This window comes from Dicentrarchus labrax, unplaced genomic scaffold, assembly GCF_905237075.1.
Source record: "Dicentrarchus labrax unplaced genomic scaffold, dlabrax2021, whole genome shotgun sequence".
NCBI classification, from domain to species: Eukaryota; Metazoa; Chordata; class Actinopteri; family Moronidae; genus Dicentrarchus; species Dicentrarchus labrax.
In genome coordinates, this window is record NW_026136705.1 from 16,905,929 (window position 1) to 16,920,397 (window position 14,469).

The 14,469-nt window shown below is 40.0% G+C and overlaps 2 protein-coding genes across 2 annotated transcripts; one reads left to right on the top strand and one right to left on the bottom strand.

The window, feature by feature from the left end:
- The first annotated feature begins 446 nt into the window (after window positions 1-446).
- alg9 (ALG9 alpha-1,2-mannosyltransferase) lies at window positions 447-8,242 on the top strand. The gene is made up of 15 exons (XM_051401211.1): window positions 447-608; window positions 2,672-2,807; window positions 2,951-3,085; window positions 3,407-3,477; window positions 3,606-3,694; window positions 4,054-4,189; window positions 4,290-4,377; window positions 4,490-4,595; window positions 5,390-5,512; window positions 5,935-6,089; window positions 6,250-6,379; window positions 6,481-6,628; window positions 6,743-6,872; window positions 6,954-7,084; window positions 7,404-8,242. Exons 1-15 carry the CDS (start codon window positions 469-471, stop codon window positions 7,525-7,527), a joined length of 1,842 nt encoding a protein of 613 aa, XP_051257171.1. The 5' UTR covers window positions 447-468; the 3' UTR covers window positions 7,528-8,242.
- Window positions 8,238-13,816, bottom strand: layna (layilin a). The gene is made up of 8 exons (XM_051401212.1): window positions 13,488-13,816; window positions 13,353-13,373; window positions 12,832-13,129; window positions 12,109-12,266; window positions 11,983-12,027; window positions 11,817-11,876; window positions 11,615-11,711; window positions 8,238-10,591 (listed from the first exon to the last, which is right to left on the bottom strand). The coding sequence occupies exons 1-8, from the start codon at window positions 13,567-13,569 to the stop codon at window positions 9,886-9,888; spliced, it is 1,467 nt and encodes a 488-aa protein (XP_051257172.1). The 5' UTR covers window positions 13,570-13,816; the 3' UTR covers window positions 8,238-9,885.
- Between the last annotated feature and the right edge of the window lie 653 nt (window positions 13,817-14,469).

Consider the following 14,469-nt stretch of genomic DNA (forward strand, 5'->3'; position numbering starts at 1 on the left):
TTGATCCCTGGGGGGGGATTTGTTTGTTACAGTTGTTGTACTCACACAACGTTAAAGAATAGAAATAATACTTATATTACAATATCTAACACAATATATAGAATAGAAATGTATGTATAGGTATATACATATAAGTAAAGAGCCTGGTGTTGCAGAAGTTATAGATGATTACAAATAATGATTGAATACTTACAAGTAAGACACAATAATCAAGTGTATTGCACCTTGACCCGGGTATTGCACCTAAATAATTACATTTAAATTAAATAACCTAATTAAACAGACAATCAAGCTTTGGCAGTTTTATTGTCCTAAAAATAAGCTCGATATGTAAAATAATATATAGTGAATAATAACACCATGAGACCTCTTTCAGACCACATTAATCCCCGCTCTGACACACTGTATGATGAGAGCTGTCAATAACCGGATGAACGAAGTCCGACTCGGGAACCAGTATCGGAAAACATGGCGGCCAAGGCGCTTCGGCAGCGAACCAGGCGAGGCAGCAGACAAGATGCAAACAACGTGAACGTCCCCGCCGAGGCTCGGCCACCGAAAGAGGAGAAAGGCGGCGATGAGAGTAAAACCACAGAGACTCGACAAGAGTGAGTATGAGTCGGGAGAAGAGGCGTTAGAGTCGCCGGCTGTGTGAGCTCCATCCCCGGTCTGACTGACAGCTTGAGCAGGACCGGGGGGGGAGGCTAGCTAGCTAGCTACTTTGATTACGATAAGCAAGTTTCGATCACAACAACACGATAACAACAATTGATAACGTCCACAAAAAAAGCACACAGGGCTACGTTTGCAGCAGGTTGAACGATGATGGCGGTTAAGTTGTGTTTCCGCCCCAGTAACTATAACTAGTTGCATCGTTTTTAAACAACGTAACCTAGTTACCTGCTCAGCTTCATTCATTCTCCTAAAACTGTCACACTGCCATGTTTCCGATCACAGAGGACCGGTCAGAAAGTGGGTCAGCACAGGCTCAGCACGGACATTAGGGTTTATTGTTAATTAATTAGTGAGGGGTGTTGTTGTTGTCGCTGAAGTTGATCTGAAACTATTGTTGTTGACACTTTGTAAGGTGACGTGTCATAACAAAACGTAACGTGAGGATCAATGCTGAGCTGCAGCTGACACGGCTAATCCAACTAATCTGATGATGGGTGTGTGAACCAGAGGAAACACTGCCAGACAGTTTACTGATACTGTTTGTTTGTTTGTTTGTTTGTTTGTTGAGATCCCCATTAGCTTCTGTATAATAGTCCCTATTCTTCCTGGGGTCCACACAGTTTACATGGTGACAATACTATACTCACATTACTCTTCACAACGCACATATACTGTAGATAAAACAATAACAATTCTCTATAGACAAATACAAAAAGACTGATTGAATTTATCAGACATTAACAAAAGATGTCCTTATGATCTAACAGATAAGTATCAACATCTCACCAGATTGCCCAAGAGTACTTATTATTACTTAATTTCCTTTTAAGTAATCCTCTTTTAGCATTTAAAAAAAAACAAAACATATATATTATTTTATTAAATATTTTTTGCTCACTGTAAACGACTAGAAACTGATGTAGCTATTGATTTAGGATTCAAGGGTTTATTTGTCAAAGACAGTGAATTACAATGTGGTATGCTCCATGCCAAAAAACTAATAATTAGAAAAAAAGTGAAGATTCTAGATCAAAATATATAAATGTATGTAAAATACACATACATCACAATTTTAAGGCAAACCATAGAATATATTTTGTACACACTGGAGAGAATAATGTCGATATAATTGGAAATGGCATGACCTTGGTCTAACTCCAGTTTGTCTTGATGCCAGCACTGTCTACATATCTGTATAATAATAATTTATTGTAGAGCACTTTAATGCAGAATACACAAAGGGATTTGGAAAAGAAACACAAACAAAAACCCTAAACAAACTAATTCTGTAAAATCAAAGTAAAATGATGCTACTACTACTAATGATAGTAACAGTGATAGTCACATTAGGCATAATCGTGTTTAAATTAAACATTCGAGTACAACTTAAAACAGGGCAGAGCTACGAGCTGAAAACAAAAAGACCTCTAACTGCAAATACTGGAGCTGGAAGAGTAGTGGAGCACAAATGTGCAGCTGTGAAACTAATGATTTGTTTTAATAGGCACTTTGATACAGTAAGTGATAGTGCTCATGCGTAGTTCACTCGTGTTCTCTGTGGGACAGTCTTTCAGTCTTTCCTCTGCTGTGAGCTGACATTTACTTTGTTTGTATTTAATGGCATATTAATTAGCTCTGAAATAATGACCATAATTGGGTTCCTAATTGGTGTTTTATTAAAAGCAGGTGCACTGGAACCAACAAGCTAAGCCTGCATATGTTCAAACATATAGACAATTAAAAAGGCCAGTATACATTGATTAGTCTGCATTGTCAGTTTCATATGGCTAATTAGAGTAAGATCAAGGTAATTTCCTATTAAATATGCACAAAGCAGACATGATGTACTATATAAGTACATTGAGGTATAAGGTAAGAGCCCAGCGTTTTGATGTTGTTTTACACATTTTGATGCTGAAATGGAGCTTGATAATAATGCCTGTTATTGTAGGATATTTACCCAATGTGCATCTGTGTAATTTCTTTTTAAAAATAGGTCAATAAGTCGTGGAGGGCAGGTGTGGGCTCCAGAAGGTTCAACTGCATTTAAATGCCTGCTCTCTGCACGTTTCTGTGCAGCTTTGCTCAGCAACATCTCAGACTGCGATGAAACCTTCAACTACTGGGAGCCCGTGAGTACAACCCACTACTATCAGAAATCCTAGAGTGCAATATTCTGTTATTTGTCACCCTTCCAGGTATTTTCTAATATTTTAATGAGAATAATCTCTCTCGTCTCCTCTTTTAACTGTCCATGTCTGTAATTGTTGTGAAGATGCACTACCTGCTGTACGGCACAGGGATGCAAACATGGGAATACTCTCCACTGTATGCCATCAGGTCGTACGCTTACTTATGGCTACATGCTCTTCCTGCGTGTTTGCATGCCCATGTTCTACAGACAAACAAGGTAACTATACCAAACTTGCTGTCTTTTCAACATTTGTTTTTCTTGCTGATGTGTTCAAGTGACTTCAGTTGCCATATGGTGTAATCAGCAGCTCTTTGAGTTTATTCTGTTATGAGAAGACTGTGCTTACCTAAAATGCAGGACAACAATATCCCGTTGTAGTATGTCAAAATATGTACTTGTCAGTAAAGATCTGGAAAAAGGGATTAGTTAGGTGTTCTTACATCTACGCAAAACCACATGCAAACACACACACATACGTGTATCATTATATTGGAATATCTTCAGAAGTTTCAGGCTTGTTTTATGATTGTGTTGCAGGTGTTGGTGTTCTACTTTGTACGATGTGTTTTAGCATTCTCCTGCTGTGTCTGCGAACTCTATTTCTACAAGTGAGTTTACACTCTTCTGAAATGCAATTGGGCGTCCTAAGTGCTTTGGCTTCCAGATTTTGTGCTCATTATATAGATATCTATATGCATATGATGTGGAAGATGGTTTGTTTGTGTGTGTGACGCAGGGCAGTTTGTAAGAAGTTTGGTTTGCATGTGGGCCGTCTGATGTTGGCATTCCTCGTCCTGAGCACAGGAATGTTCTGCTCGTCTGCAGGTTGGTCAGATTTATTCATTTGTTATTCGTTTCATTCTCTGTTGTCATTTCTTACCAGTTCTGTCAATCTATTTACTTTCACTCAAATACAATACATATATATTGACTGCCTTTCTAATTGCATCGTCTCGAATAACAAAAATATGGAGCAGAACTGCCTTTTGGACAGTGCGCAGTATATATTTTAGAAGGAACATTTTATATTTGTGATATATTTCTGGTATGCATGTTCACTTTATTCCCCTGTTCCTGTCAGATGAATAAGGCTTTGCATAGGTAACATACTGAGACTGTGACATGTGTCTATCACAGGTTGACTTTTGCTGATCTGTTCTCCTCTTGTTGTTCATTCTCCTCAGCCTTCCTGCCTTCCTCTTTCTGCATGTACACAACGCTGGTTGCCATGACAGGATGGTTTCAGGACTCAACCCCGTTAGCCATTACGGGTGTGGCTGCCGGTGCCATCGTTGGATGGCCGTTCTCTGTTCTGATTGGGTAGGGTCGTAAAACTAAAATACCTACTTGTCTGCAATACGTTTTCCAGACAGACATATCAAAATAAATTGCTTTTAATACAGCTTTGTTTTCTCTGCAGGCTCCCGATTGCCTTCGACCTGCTGATCTTAAAGAGGCAGTGGAAAAGTTTTATCACCTGGTCTGCTGTTGCTCTGCTTCTGCTTCTGGTGAGAATATTTTTTAAATATCCATGTAAAACAAATAAGGCTTTAAATCTACATATGACATGACAATGGTGTATTTAGATGAGTTACAGTGTATCCTTTGTGTCTTTCTCAGGTACCCCTAGTGGCAGTGGACTCTTTCTTTTATGGCAAATTGGTCATTGCTCCACTCAATATTCTACTTTATAATGTCTTCACACCACATGGTCCAGATCTTTATGGTAATATACAATAAAACAGCACACATCCTTAATACATCATTTTATATCAAGATCAGTCGTAAAAATTTCCAGTAGCACTTGCTCCCTCAGTGTGTTATTTTTTAACATAGAACTCTTTTGGACTGACAATGACATTTTTATAGTATTTAACTCAGCATCACAGACCCCTCTCTTTGTTAGGCTGCCTGGTTCATTACAGCAACTGCACCACAAAGAGTAAACCGAAACTGAATTGTTTAGCTAGCGATAGTGATTTTATGTGTGCTGTGTGCGATACAGAATGTGAGCCATGATTAACAATCTCATGTCACACCAAGAAATGTTTGACATGCTGCACGCTACATTTAAAAACACCATTAGCAGATTTTTTAATTATCTCTAAATCTCTAAAGACAGTAAAGTTGTACAATGCTGGAAGCGATTATGTATGTTTGAGGTATTTATTATAGCGATTGTCTGGCTGATGGAGCAAATGGATTTTAAAAGAAAACATGAACAATTTAAAGCTGCACTGTTTTTATTGGACTCCAGAGGGCATACCAACATTAACACTAATCACATGAAGCCCTTTGAAAGTCTGCCAATAGGTGGTATTACCTTCTTCAAGTTTTAATCCAAAGACAGTAACAAAATTTATAAAACCATGAGTCTCCATCATTATTCAGTGTTTTATCTGTAATAACAAATTCTCTATCACCTCTGTGGATTTTCCCTTTTAAGTATCTCAGGCTGTTGTTGTTGTTATTGTGATAGTCATGAGCTAGAATATTTTGCCTGTTTTGTTTGATTTTCAGGTACAGAGCCGTGGCATTTCTATTTTGCCAATGGGACCCTGAACTTCAACCTGGTGTTTGTTCTGGCACTGTTTTCTCTTCCACTCACTGCTCTCATGGAGACACTGTTACACAAGTTCAATGGTGAGGACTGAGGGCGTTTCATACACCAGTACTAAGAAAATGTTGTCATTGCTTGCACTTTTTTGGGCAGTGGAAAGGGTGTTAGACGTCTGCTTTACCAGAACAGTATGTGTCATAATAATAAGTAGTGTGGCGATGACGCACTCAGGTCCTTTCAGCCCATTGTCTTGGTGCTCTCCTGTTTACATTCATTAGCGCAGTTGCAACAAGTTTTTTTGGGAAACTGATTGAATGCTGATATGATGTTATCAAGTCACTATTTATATCCTGTATCTGAGTCCTCCTCATTTTTGGTATATATGTGACATAAAGTTGTAGCAAACACAAGACGTTAATCTAACACATGTTAAAATTGTTGTTGTGTTAATTGCCAAAGCAGCTCTTCTTGCGATTTCATGTGTGCACGCGTGTGTTTTCTGCAGTGCAGAACCTGGGCCGTCCATACTGGCTGACTTTGTCTCCCATGTACCTGTGGATGTTGGTTTTCTTCACCAGACCTCATAAAGAAGAGCGTTTTCTCTTTCCCATCTACCCTCTTATCTGCCTCAGCGGGGCAGTAGCCCTTTCCTCTCTACAGGTGTGTTTTGCCAGTTTGGCTTTAATACCAAAACAGTTGTCCTTGTTGAGCCCTATCTGCACGGGACTATTTTTACCAGGTATTAATATTATTAGTTGTCTAAGGCCCAATGAATGTGCATGTAAGAGGAGTTTTCACAGATTACTTTTATTTCCTACAGAAATGCTACCACTTCCTGTTCCAGCGGTACCGACTGGAACACTACACAGTCTCCTCCAACTGGTTGGCTCTAAGCGCAGTCGTGGTCTTCACAGTGCTGTCACTGTCTCGCTCTGTCGCCCTTTTCAGAGGTGCGTGTACACACAGATACTATTCTCCTAAACCCCAGTGTCAGAGAATGAAAAACTAATTTGAGTCATATTAAACTGTTGCTTTGGTTGTCTCTCTACAGGCTACCATGCCCCTCTGGACCTGTACCCAGAGTTCCACCGCATCGCCAAGGATCCGACTCTTCACTCAGTCCCTGAAGGCAGACCTGTTACTGTGTGTGTGGGCAAAGAGTGGTACCGCTTCCCAAGCAGCTTCCTTCTACCGCACAAGTCAGTATCAAGGATTCCTACACAGGTCTTCGATGTCTATTAATGAATGGAAAGTGTTTTTTGTTATTTCAGTGTGTGAATGGGACTAAGTCAGTTCTTCTTTCTGATCTCCAGCTGGCAACTGCACTTCATTCAGTCTGAGTTTAAAGGGCAGCTGCCTCAGCCATACGCCTCTGGTCCACTGGCCACACAAATCATCCCAGCTCATATGAATGACCAGAACCTGGAGGAGCCCACCAGATATGTGAGTCACACTCAGACACATGGACGTTGGTTGTAGTTACTAGTTGTTGCATTTTAATTGTGAATCTTCTCCTCTGAGCAGACGGATATACGGCAGTGCCACTACTTAGTAGACCTGGACACAGATGAAGAGACGCCACTTGAGCCACGTTATTCAGCCAACAAAGAGGAGTGGAACACCATTGCCTATAAGCCTTTCCTTCAAACATCAAGGTATTTTCCCAAATGTATAATTTACATTTAAAAAGAAACAAAATCATGGCTCTCAAATCTTTTAAAAATGTAATCCCAGTGTGTAGGATTTAGTGGCATCTAGCGGTTTAGTTGCAGATCACAACTCCGTTGCTTCACCCTCAGTGGTAGCTCTTAGCTAAAAATACAGACAGGAACAAATAAGAAGGATCCTCTTGATAGTCTTGTGGTAGAACTTCAGTGTAAAGCAAATTACTTGAAAAAAATGGATATGTAAATAATAACAGCATCTATTTTACAAACGCTTAAAAGAGACTTAAAAAACAAATTTCTCTTTTAGGTCATCTTCTCTCTTCAGAGCATTCTACATCCCGTTTATATCAGACCATCACACCACCTACAGACGCTATGTCATCTTGAAACCACGGCGGCAAAAGCAGCCTCGTAAGCGGACCCACGGCTGACCTTTGAACCTCAACCTGGCCCTAAATACAAAATATTAACAACAGAAATCAATCACTTCCCCTCCAAACAGCTGGTATTTTTGTGTGTGTGTGTGTGTGTGTGTGTGTGTGTGTGTGTGTGTGTGTGTGTGTGTGTGTGTGTGTGATTGTTGGACACGTGTGCATGCATGTGTTTTGAAGTATTTGTCTCATGAAACAAGATATCAGACCCTTTAAGGACATTATGTCTGCTTTTGGGCTTGTGTGAAGAGATGTATGTATTGTATGTATGCAGGCGTGCTTGGCAGGTATCAGCTGGACCTGTATGTCAACATTTTATCTCAACTTGTGTGTGTGTGTGTGTGTGTGTGTGTGTGTGTGTGTGTGTGTGTGTGTGTGTGTGTGTGTGTGTGTGTGTGTGTGTGTGTGTGTGTAAACGAATGTCTTACAGTGGATGCACACTACAAGATTTCACATGTATTTAACCCAGGACATGCCGTCACACACAAATATAAGTGTTTTCTTTTTCATACTTCACCTGAAAATGTGGCCTGAATAGAAGATTTATTTGTGAATAATTAATCAAAAGAAGTCTTGTAGTGTTTGCTTATCCGCACTTGAACAGTATCTCATTGTGTGCTCTGTCGGGTGTGAGTGATGGAGATGAACGAAAGCGAGGTTGTGTTATTAATTTAACTTGGAATGTTAATAAAAACATGATTGACTACGAATACAACCCTTCTGTTTTTATTGGGACATTAAAATCAATGCAACCTACACTCAGACAGATTCCAAGATTTCTTATGTAACAAACATACAAACCACTCTCGCTTACAGGAGAGATGTCAAGGCATTATACATTCTGAATAAATAATAAAGATGCTATATTTTATCATTCTCTTCAATATCATGCCATTGCTGTGGTCAGGCTGCAGGCACTCAAGCTGAATGTAATGTATGAGCCACTTTTCCACTTGTTAGCATTGTTTTTAACTGACTTTGATTTACACAATAGGAGACGAAAGGCCATTAATAAATAAGGGAACAATCAGTCAATGAAAATCAATTCAGGTTCTAGACATCTTAGAATTTAAGGCAAGTTTATGTCAAAACACATTTGCAGTACATAAAAATTGTCCAGCCTCGGCTGCCTCAAGCAGTATTGGTTAATTGTGTCTTCAAATCTGTTTGAGGTAGCCTGTTTATATCAACCAACCTGGGTATGATTATAACAATATTTTCAGACACAGCAAACATAAGGATCCAAGACCTCAATAGGTATCAAGGGCAGCATGACAAGGACATGCAAACAAGCTGCTACACAGGCATGTGGACACACACACTGTAAACGTCACTCATAATCACTCAGACGCTCCATGTGATTACTTGACAAAGTCATCTGGCTTTGGGTGTGTTATGCTTGTCTTTGCTAATGTAGCCTCGAGCCACTAGCCTCAAGTAGAGATGAGGGGCAAGCTATAGACGTAAGCTCACTTCTGTCTAACTCCAGTTTTCATTAATTTCCACACTTTTCAACACAACTGACGCTAGTGACATCACTTATCAAATTTCTTGCAGCTCCCTCTGGAGCCACAGAAGTTTATACTTTCACATACGCAGCAGCACTCTCTAAGACTTGTAAGCGGACTGTGATTTGTAAAATCGGTGGACTTCCCCTTTAATATCTAATCTCAATATTCCTGTAAAGGGTTGGTTCACTCAGATTACAAAAAGCTTTTTTTCCTCACTTGCCTAAAGTGCTGCAGCAGCTAACCATGCAGATAGTTTTGATTTTATTCGTCCAGGTTTTGAGATAATTGTCTTTGTGATTTCTGCCGACACCCCAACATAATAAAGGTGAAAGGACTGCACTGAAAGTTTTCATTAAAAAAAATCAGCATTAGTGTGTCTGTCCAGGAAATTTGTCCCTGATAATCCGTAGAATCTTTCTTAGAAAGTAGTTACAGGAAGTAGTTACAGTGAAAGCTGTACATCTGTGAATTGTTTCTGAACATTGTTTCTGAAAAGATATGTTGTTATTTATTCCTTAAACTGGGGTCGAGGCAGAAATCTCAAGGACACAAAACTATCTGCATGATTAGAAGTCAGAAAATATTATGGGTGAACTGATTTTCATATAATGTTCATATTCCTAAACAAATTTGTGTTAGATTACCACAAACTAATTGCCACATGGCTCTAGTCTACCATTGGGCAGCAGGTTCAATTGTGTGGCCAGTGACAAAATATAATTTGAGCATGTCCTCACCTGACTTTAATCCCTAAAAGCCATCAGAAATATATCCGGTACACACAATTACAACCACGTACGTGCACAGTTTTCTCATCCCTGTCCACAATTACACACTGTGCACACAATCAGTAGTTTTCTCTGTTGATCCATTCTTGTTCATTGAAGTATCTCCCTCTGCCATCAAGAGTCAGGCCGTTTCTGTAGCAATCCAGATTTGCTTGGTAGGATTTTCGGTTTCCATAGGTTCCGAGGCTGGTTTGGTAAGTGTCTTCCTTGCCGCTGGTGACGTATGTCTGATAGAGGTCAGCCTTTACTGTGCGACTTCCAAGCCTCAGTTTGGGATCATAGAGGTCAGTCCCTCCTCTGATACTGCCGTCATACAATCCATGGTCCCCGTACACACTGCTGCCATAATGCTCACTCTTAGTTGTGCGTCGACCCAGACTTCTGTCATAAAACTCTCTGTGCCCGGTGCAACCAAGACTGCTATCATTCAAGTCCCTTTTTCCAGAGCGACCCAAGCTTGTGTCGTAGAAGGTGCCACGACGCCCAAGGCTGAGGTCATTGAGGTCAAAGTTGAGGAAGCAGCTCTCTGTGCTGGCAAGCGTCACAAAGCCGCTTTCAGTGTCCCGACCGCCCAGGTTGTCGTAGTCACCCGTCGGTGTATCAGGGGAGGAGCATAAAAAGGAGGTGTTTTTGGTGTGCGGGCGAGCTGAAACCAGGTCATCGTCCTTCTGGGAGCGGATGACGTTGTAGACGTCAGTCGGAGTCGTGCTTGGGCAGAGGCCCGGGTCTGTCTGGCATAATTCTGATTTCTGCTCTTTCCTCTTTCTGTCTCACACAGAAAGAAGCACAAACAACCAGACACCTCAAACATTAACGGAGAAACAAACATGAACCAGACAATGTGGTTTATAGGTTGTGGAGGAAGTGAATATAAAATTGGTGAAGCTCAAATTGCCGAAGTAGCAAAAACCTCCATTCCTCTGTGTCAAAGACCTCCACTGTTATTCAGACACCATTAAAAACACATTAATGACTCACAACATTCACTGGGCGACAATTCCTTCGTTATGCTGAACAAGGGCACTGTAGATTATTTTCAAACAAGTCCCTAGTAAATCGTCCTGCTTGTACTCAATAACGTGCATTAATCCACCGATGAGTGTCTATATATATATAATACTACAAATAGTGTAGTATTTTCTCTTGTTTGGGTAACGTTTGTTAAAAACTATAGTGCCTAGCTGTCTTAAGAAAACTTTGTTTTAGTCTTCATTCGGAAAAAATGGGCTGGGAGCTGAGTACAACAGACTGGGTAGGGAGGTCAGGAAGTATTGAGAGGCCGACTAAAACATTGGTTTTGGTCTTTTCATGCTATTTGTTAAGAATATTTTAAAAAAGTATATATAGAAAAACACTGAATCAATCCTTTAAGTTTACCACTTAAGGACACTGTTTGTAATCTTGCATTTTTTCTGCAAAAAAAAATGTTAATTTTGACAACTGTACTACTACTATACTATACTACTATATAACTATATTGGATATTGACAGTGTTCGATGGCTGTAACTTATAGGTATTCCTATGAAAGGGTGAAGTGGGGTTTTTAATGATTTTAGTAAGGATATACCGTATACATACATACAGGTAGTTCGATATAGTCAATATGCCATCTTGAGCTTTCAACTCTTTCCCTTAGAGGAGATTTGGAAGAATCTGCGCTGTGATGACCATGTTAATGTTTTAGTTACAGATGATCAAAGGTCACTGTGATTGTTGGAAATCTTCAGGCGAAGTAAAACTTTAGTTGTCTTTAGTATTTAGTATTTGCCTTTGTTTTGGATCCTCACCGTCTGACAATCAGTTTGAAGCAGCAGACTCCAGTCACTGTCAGTAACAGCAGTATCAGAGGAATGGTGGGAATAATGATGTAAACCAAGTTCAAAGCTAAAAAAGAGACACAGACAAAGAGAGATACAGATTTAGTGACTGTCATGTTGGCATTCAGATATGACAGCATCAGTGTTGTGAGTGTATACTGGGTCAGTCAACCTGTACTGTTATGGTTGTGGTCACTTGGATTCCATGGTACGACAGGTGAAGTAAAGACATCTGTAATGAAAATCATCCATGACTTTCAAAGTATCCAAAATGTCTGCTGAATCATATTACATTTATCTTATTTAATATATTCTTTTCATACTGAGCACATTTGTACTTGTTTGAGTGGAGTTGGGAGAAGGGGAAAGGTCCACCGGCTTCTCTGTGGAGAGAATGAATCATGGTCAACAATGTTCAAGTAAATTCAAAGTAACAGAATATTGAAATACTGTGTCAGTGGTACCTGCAGTGTACTTGCAGATGAAGTTGTTCTTGGTTTCGCAATTGTCGTCGTTCCACTGGAACATGTAGAGCCCCCCTAGACCAGGAGGAGCGGACGGCTGGTGATACATCACCACACACACCTCATAGCCGCATGACGGCTCATCCCAGTGCCAGTTCCTTCAACAAACACAGTAACTCAATAAACATAAAAATGTCTTGTCTAGTCCTGATTAGACCAAGCCTGGTTATTAAACCTCAAAACTTTACTGGTACTGACTATACTGAAAGCTATTGAGTACTGAAACCTGGCATTAAATGTCAGCTGTATTATCAGAATTATCTTTGAACAAATATGCATATATAAACATTTAGTTTAATTAAAATAAAATAAAAATGCCAAAGTTATTGTGCAGATGCTTGTGTTTAGACCCAACATTAGAGGTAGTCCCATAAATCAGCCAGGCTGGCATATCAGCCAATATTAGCTTGCTGCAAATGTATCTGTATTGGCATTTATTTGTCTGATAAGTAACAAGAATTTGCCGTACAGAGATGTCAGAGTTCATTTAAAAACAAGGAATCCTTGTATAACATTTTTATGTTTTGTACTTATATTATTTCATTATATGAAAAATTACTTAATTTAATTAATTAAACTTTTAAAATTGGTACAGGCTTTTCATTTTTTTTTTAATTAATTGTGCTATTAATCACTTTTGAATTCTAGATAACTCCCACCCACCTAAATGAGGACTTGCTGCCGTCCAACCAGTAGTACTGTGGGGAGCAGTCTGAGCTGCTATTCTCGTCTCCATGGTTACGGCGGAGGCCGATCCAGAAATCTCCATCGGTTGGGCGGAGCTCTGTGATGAGTTGCTCTATGATCTTCTGCTCAGACTCCGACTCCACGCTCAGCAGCTGCCCTCCGTCCCGCCTGCAGGCGAGCTCTGCCTCCACAAAGTTCAGCCTCCGCCGGAGCTCAGAGAAATAGGCCAGCTTATAACACGGTTTCCCCGTTCCTGCCTTGCACACACGTTGACCTGCATCCACACACACACATACACACACACACACACACACGGACACATATACCTGATTACACGTGCCAGATATCCAAGCCACATATATCACAAGCATCTATATTAGAGCACAGAATACAAGAATACAGTAGGGATTATGGGTATTCTGTACCCACAGCTATAGGGATAGGGTTAGTTGTAGAAGGTTTTTATAATAAAAAAAATGTATGAGTGTGTTGCCTACCTCTCGCTTCGAATATGTCCGCTTCAAGAGCCAAACATCCAGCATGGCAGACCATAAGGAAACCAAAGATAGATCCACAATTGAATCAAGAGTTCATGTCTTTGTGCTGTGATGTGTTTTTGGTGTTCAGCTTACCTGTAATGAGGCTTGTGGCTGCAGATGGATCAAAACATATAAGCAGGAGGTGACAGAAGATTGTGAGCAGGTCCATCTTCATCAGTTACAGTTGGTTTACCACCACCTCTTGTATTTTAGTTTAGTCTTTTTCATTCCGCTGTCTGCTCATCTGGTCGTAAGTGGAGCTCAGGTGAAACCGGATAAACTCTGAGCTGTAGCTTAAGGTGAAAGAAAATGCTCTTGAAAAAAGTTGAAATTGAAAAGGGAAAGCAAAAGAAGGGCTAAAAAGGCAAATCGCCTGTTCTATCTGCTGGAAGGGAGAGTGTGTGAGACAGAAGGAGGAGCAAGAAGAGGAGGAGAAAAGCCTGTGTGTGTTTGGGAGGGGGCTGTAATCTGTTAAGAGCAGTCCTAATGATTGGGAGAAGCGGTTGCATCGATCGCAAGACATCTAATCATGCAAGTGCTTCTCATAGTAAACGCTGACAAGAGGCAGATTTCACTCCTTCCTTTATTACTTAAGCTTTGGTATTATCATTACAAAAGTGTTACATGAAAATGATCTCCTCTAACTCGATCAGGAATTTTTTATTGTAGCATTCTTCCCTTATTGTGTTTCAGTGCAAAGCAAGACAGATTGCCAGCACAGCTGACATCTCAAAGAGGAGGGGCAAGGTGTATCATTTATCTTTCCACTATGATTAACGTCTGTGAAAACTTGATTTCATATCTTAAATACTTTTCTGCAACATGCAATATTTAAAATAATTAAAATTAAAGTTCAGAAATAAATATTCTTATCTCTCAAAACTCTAATCTGCTTCATCAGGACTGTGTGGGTGTGGTTTGATTTGATTGACAGTGGCCTGGCAACACAAGCAAACAACGCCATGACCTCACCTTTTTCTAACAGAGCCGTGCCATCCAAACCAGTGGAAAGAGCACAGAAAAACACACAAATAGGTCTACAGAAAATGTGAAATAACCCATTTCGTCTTCGACA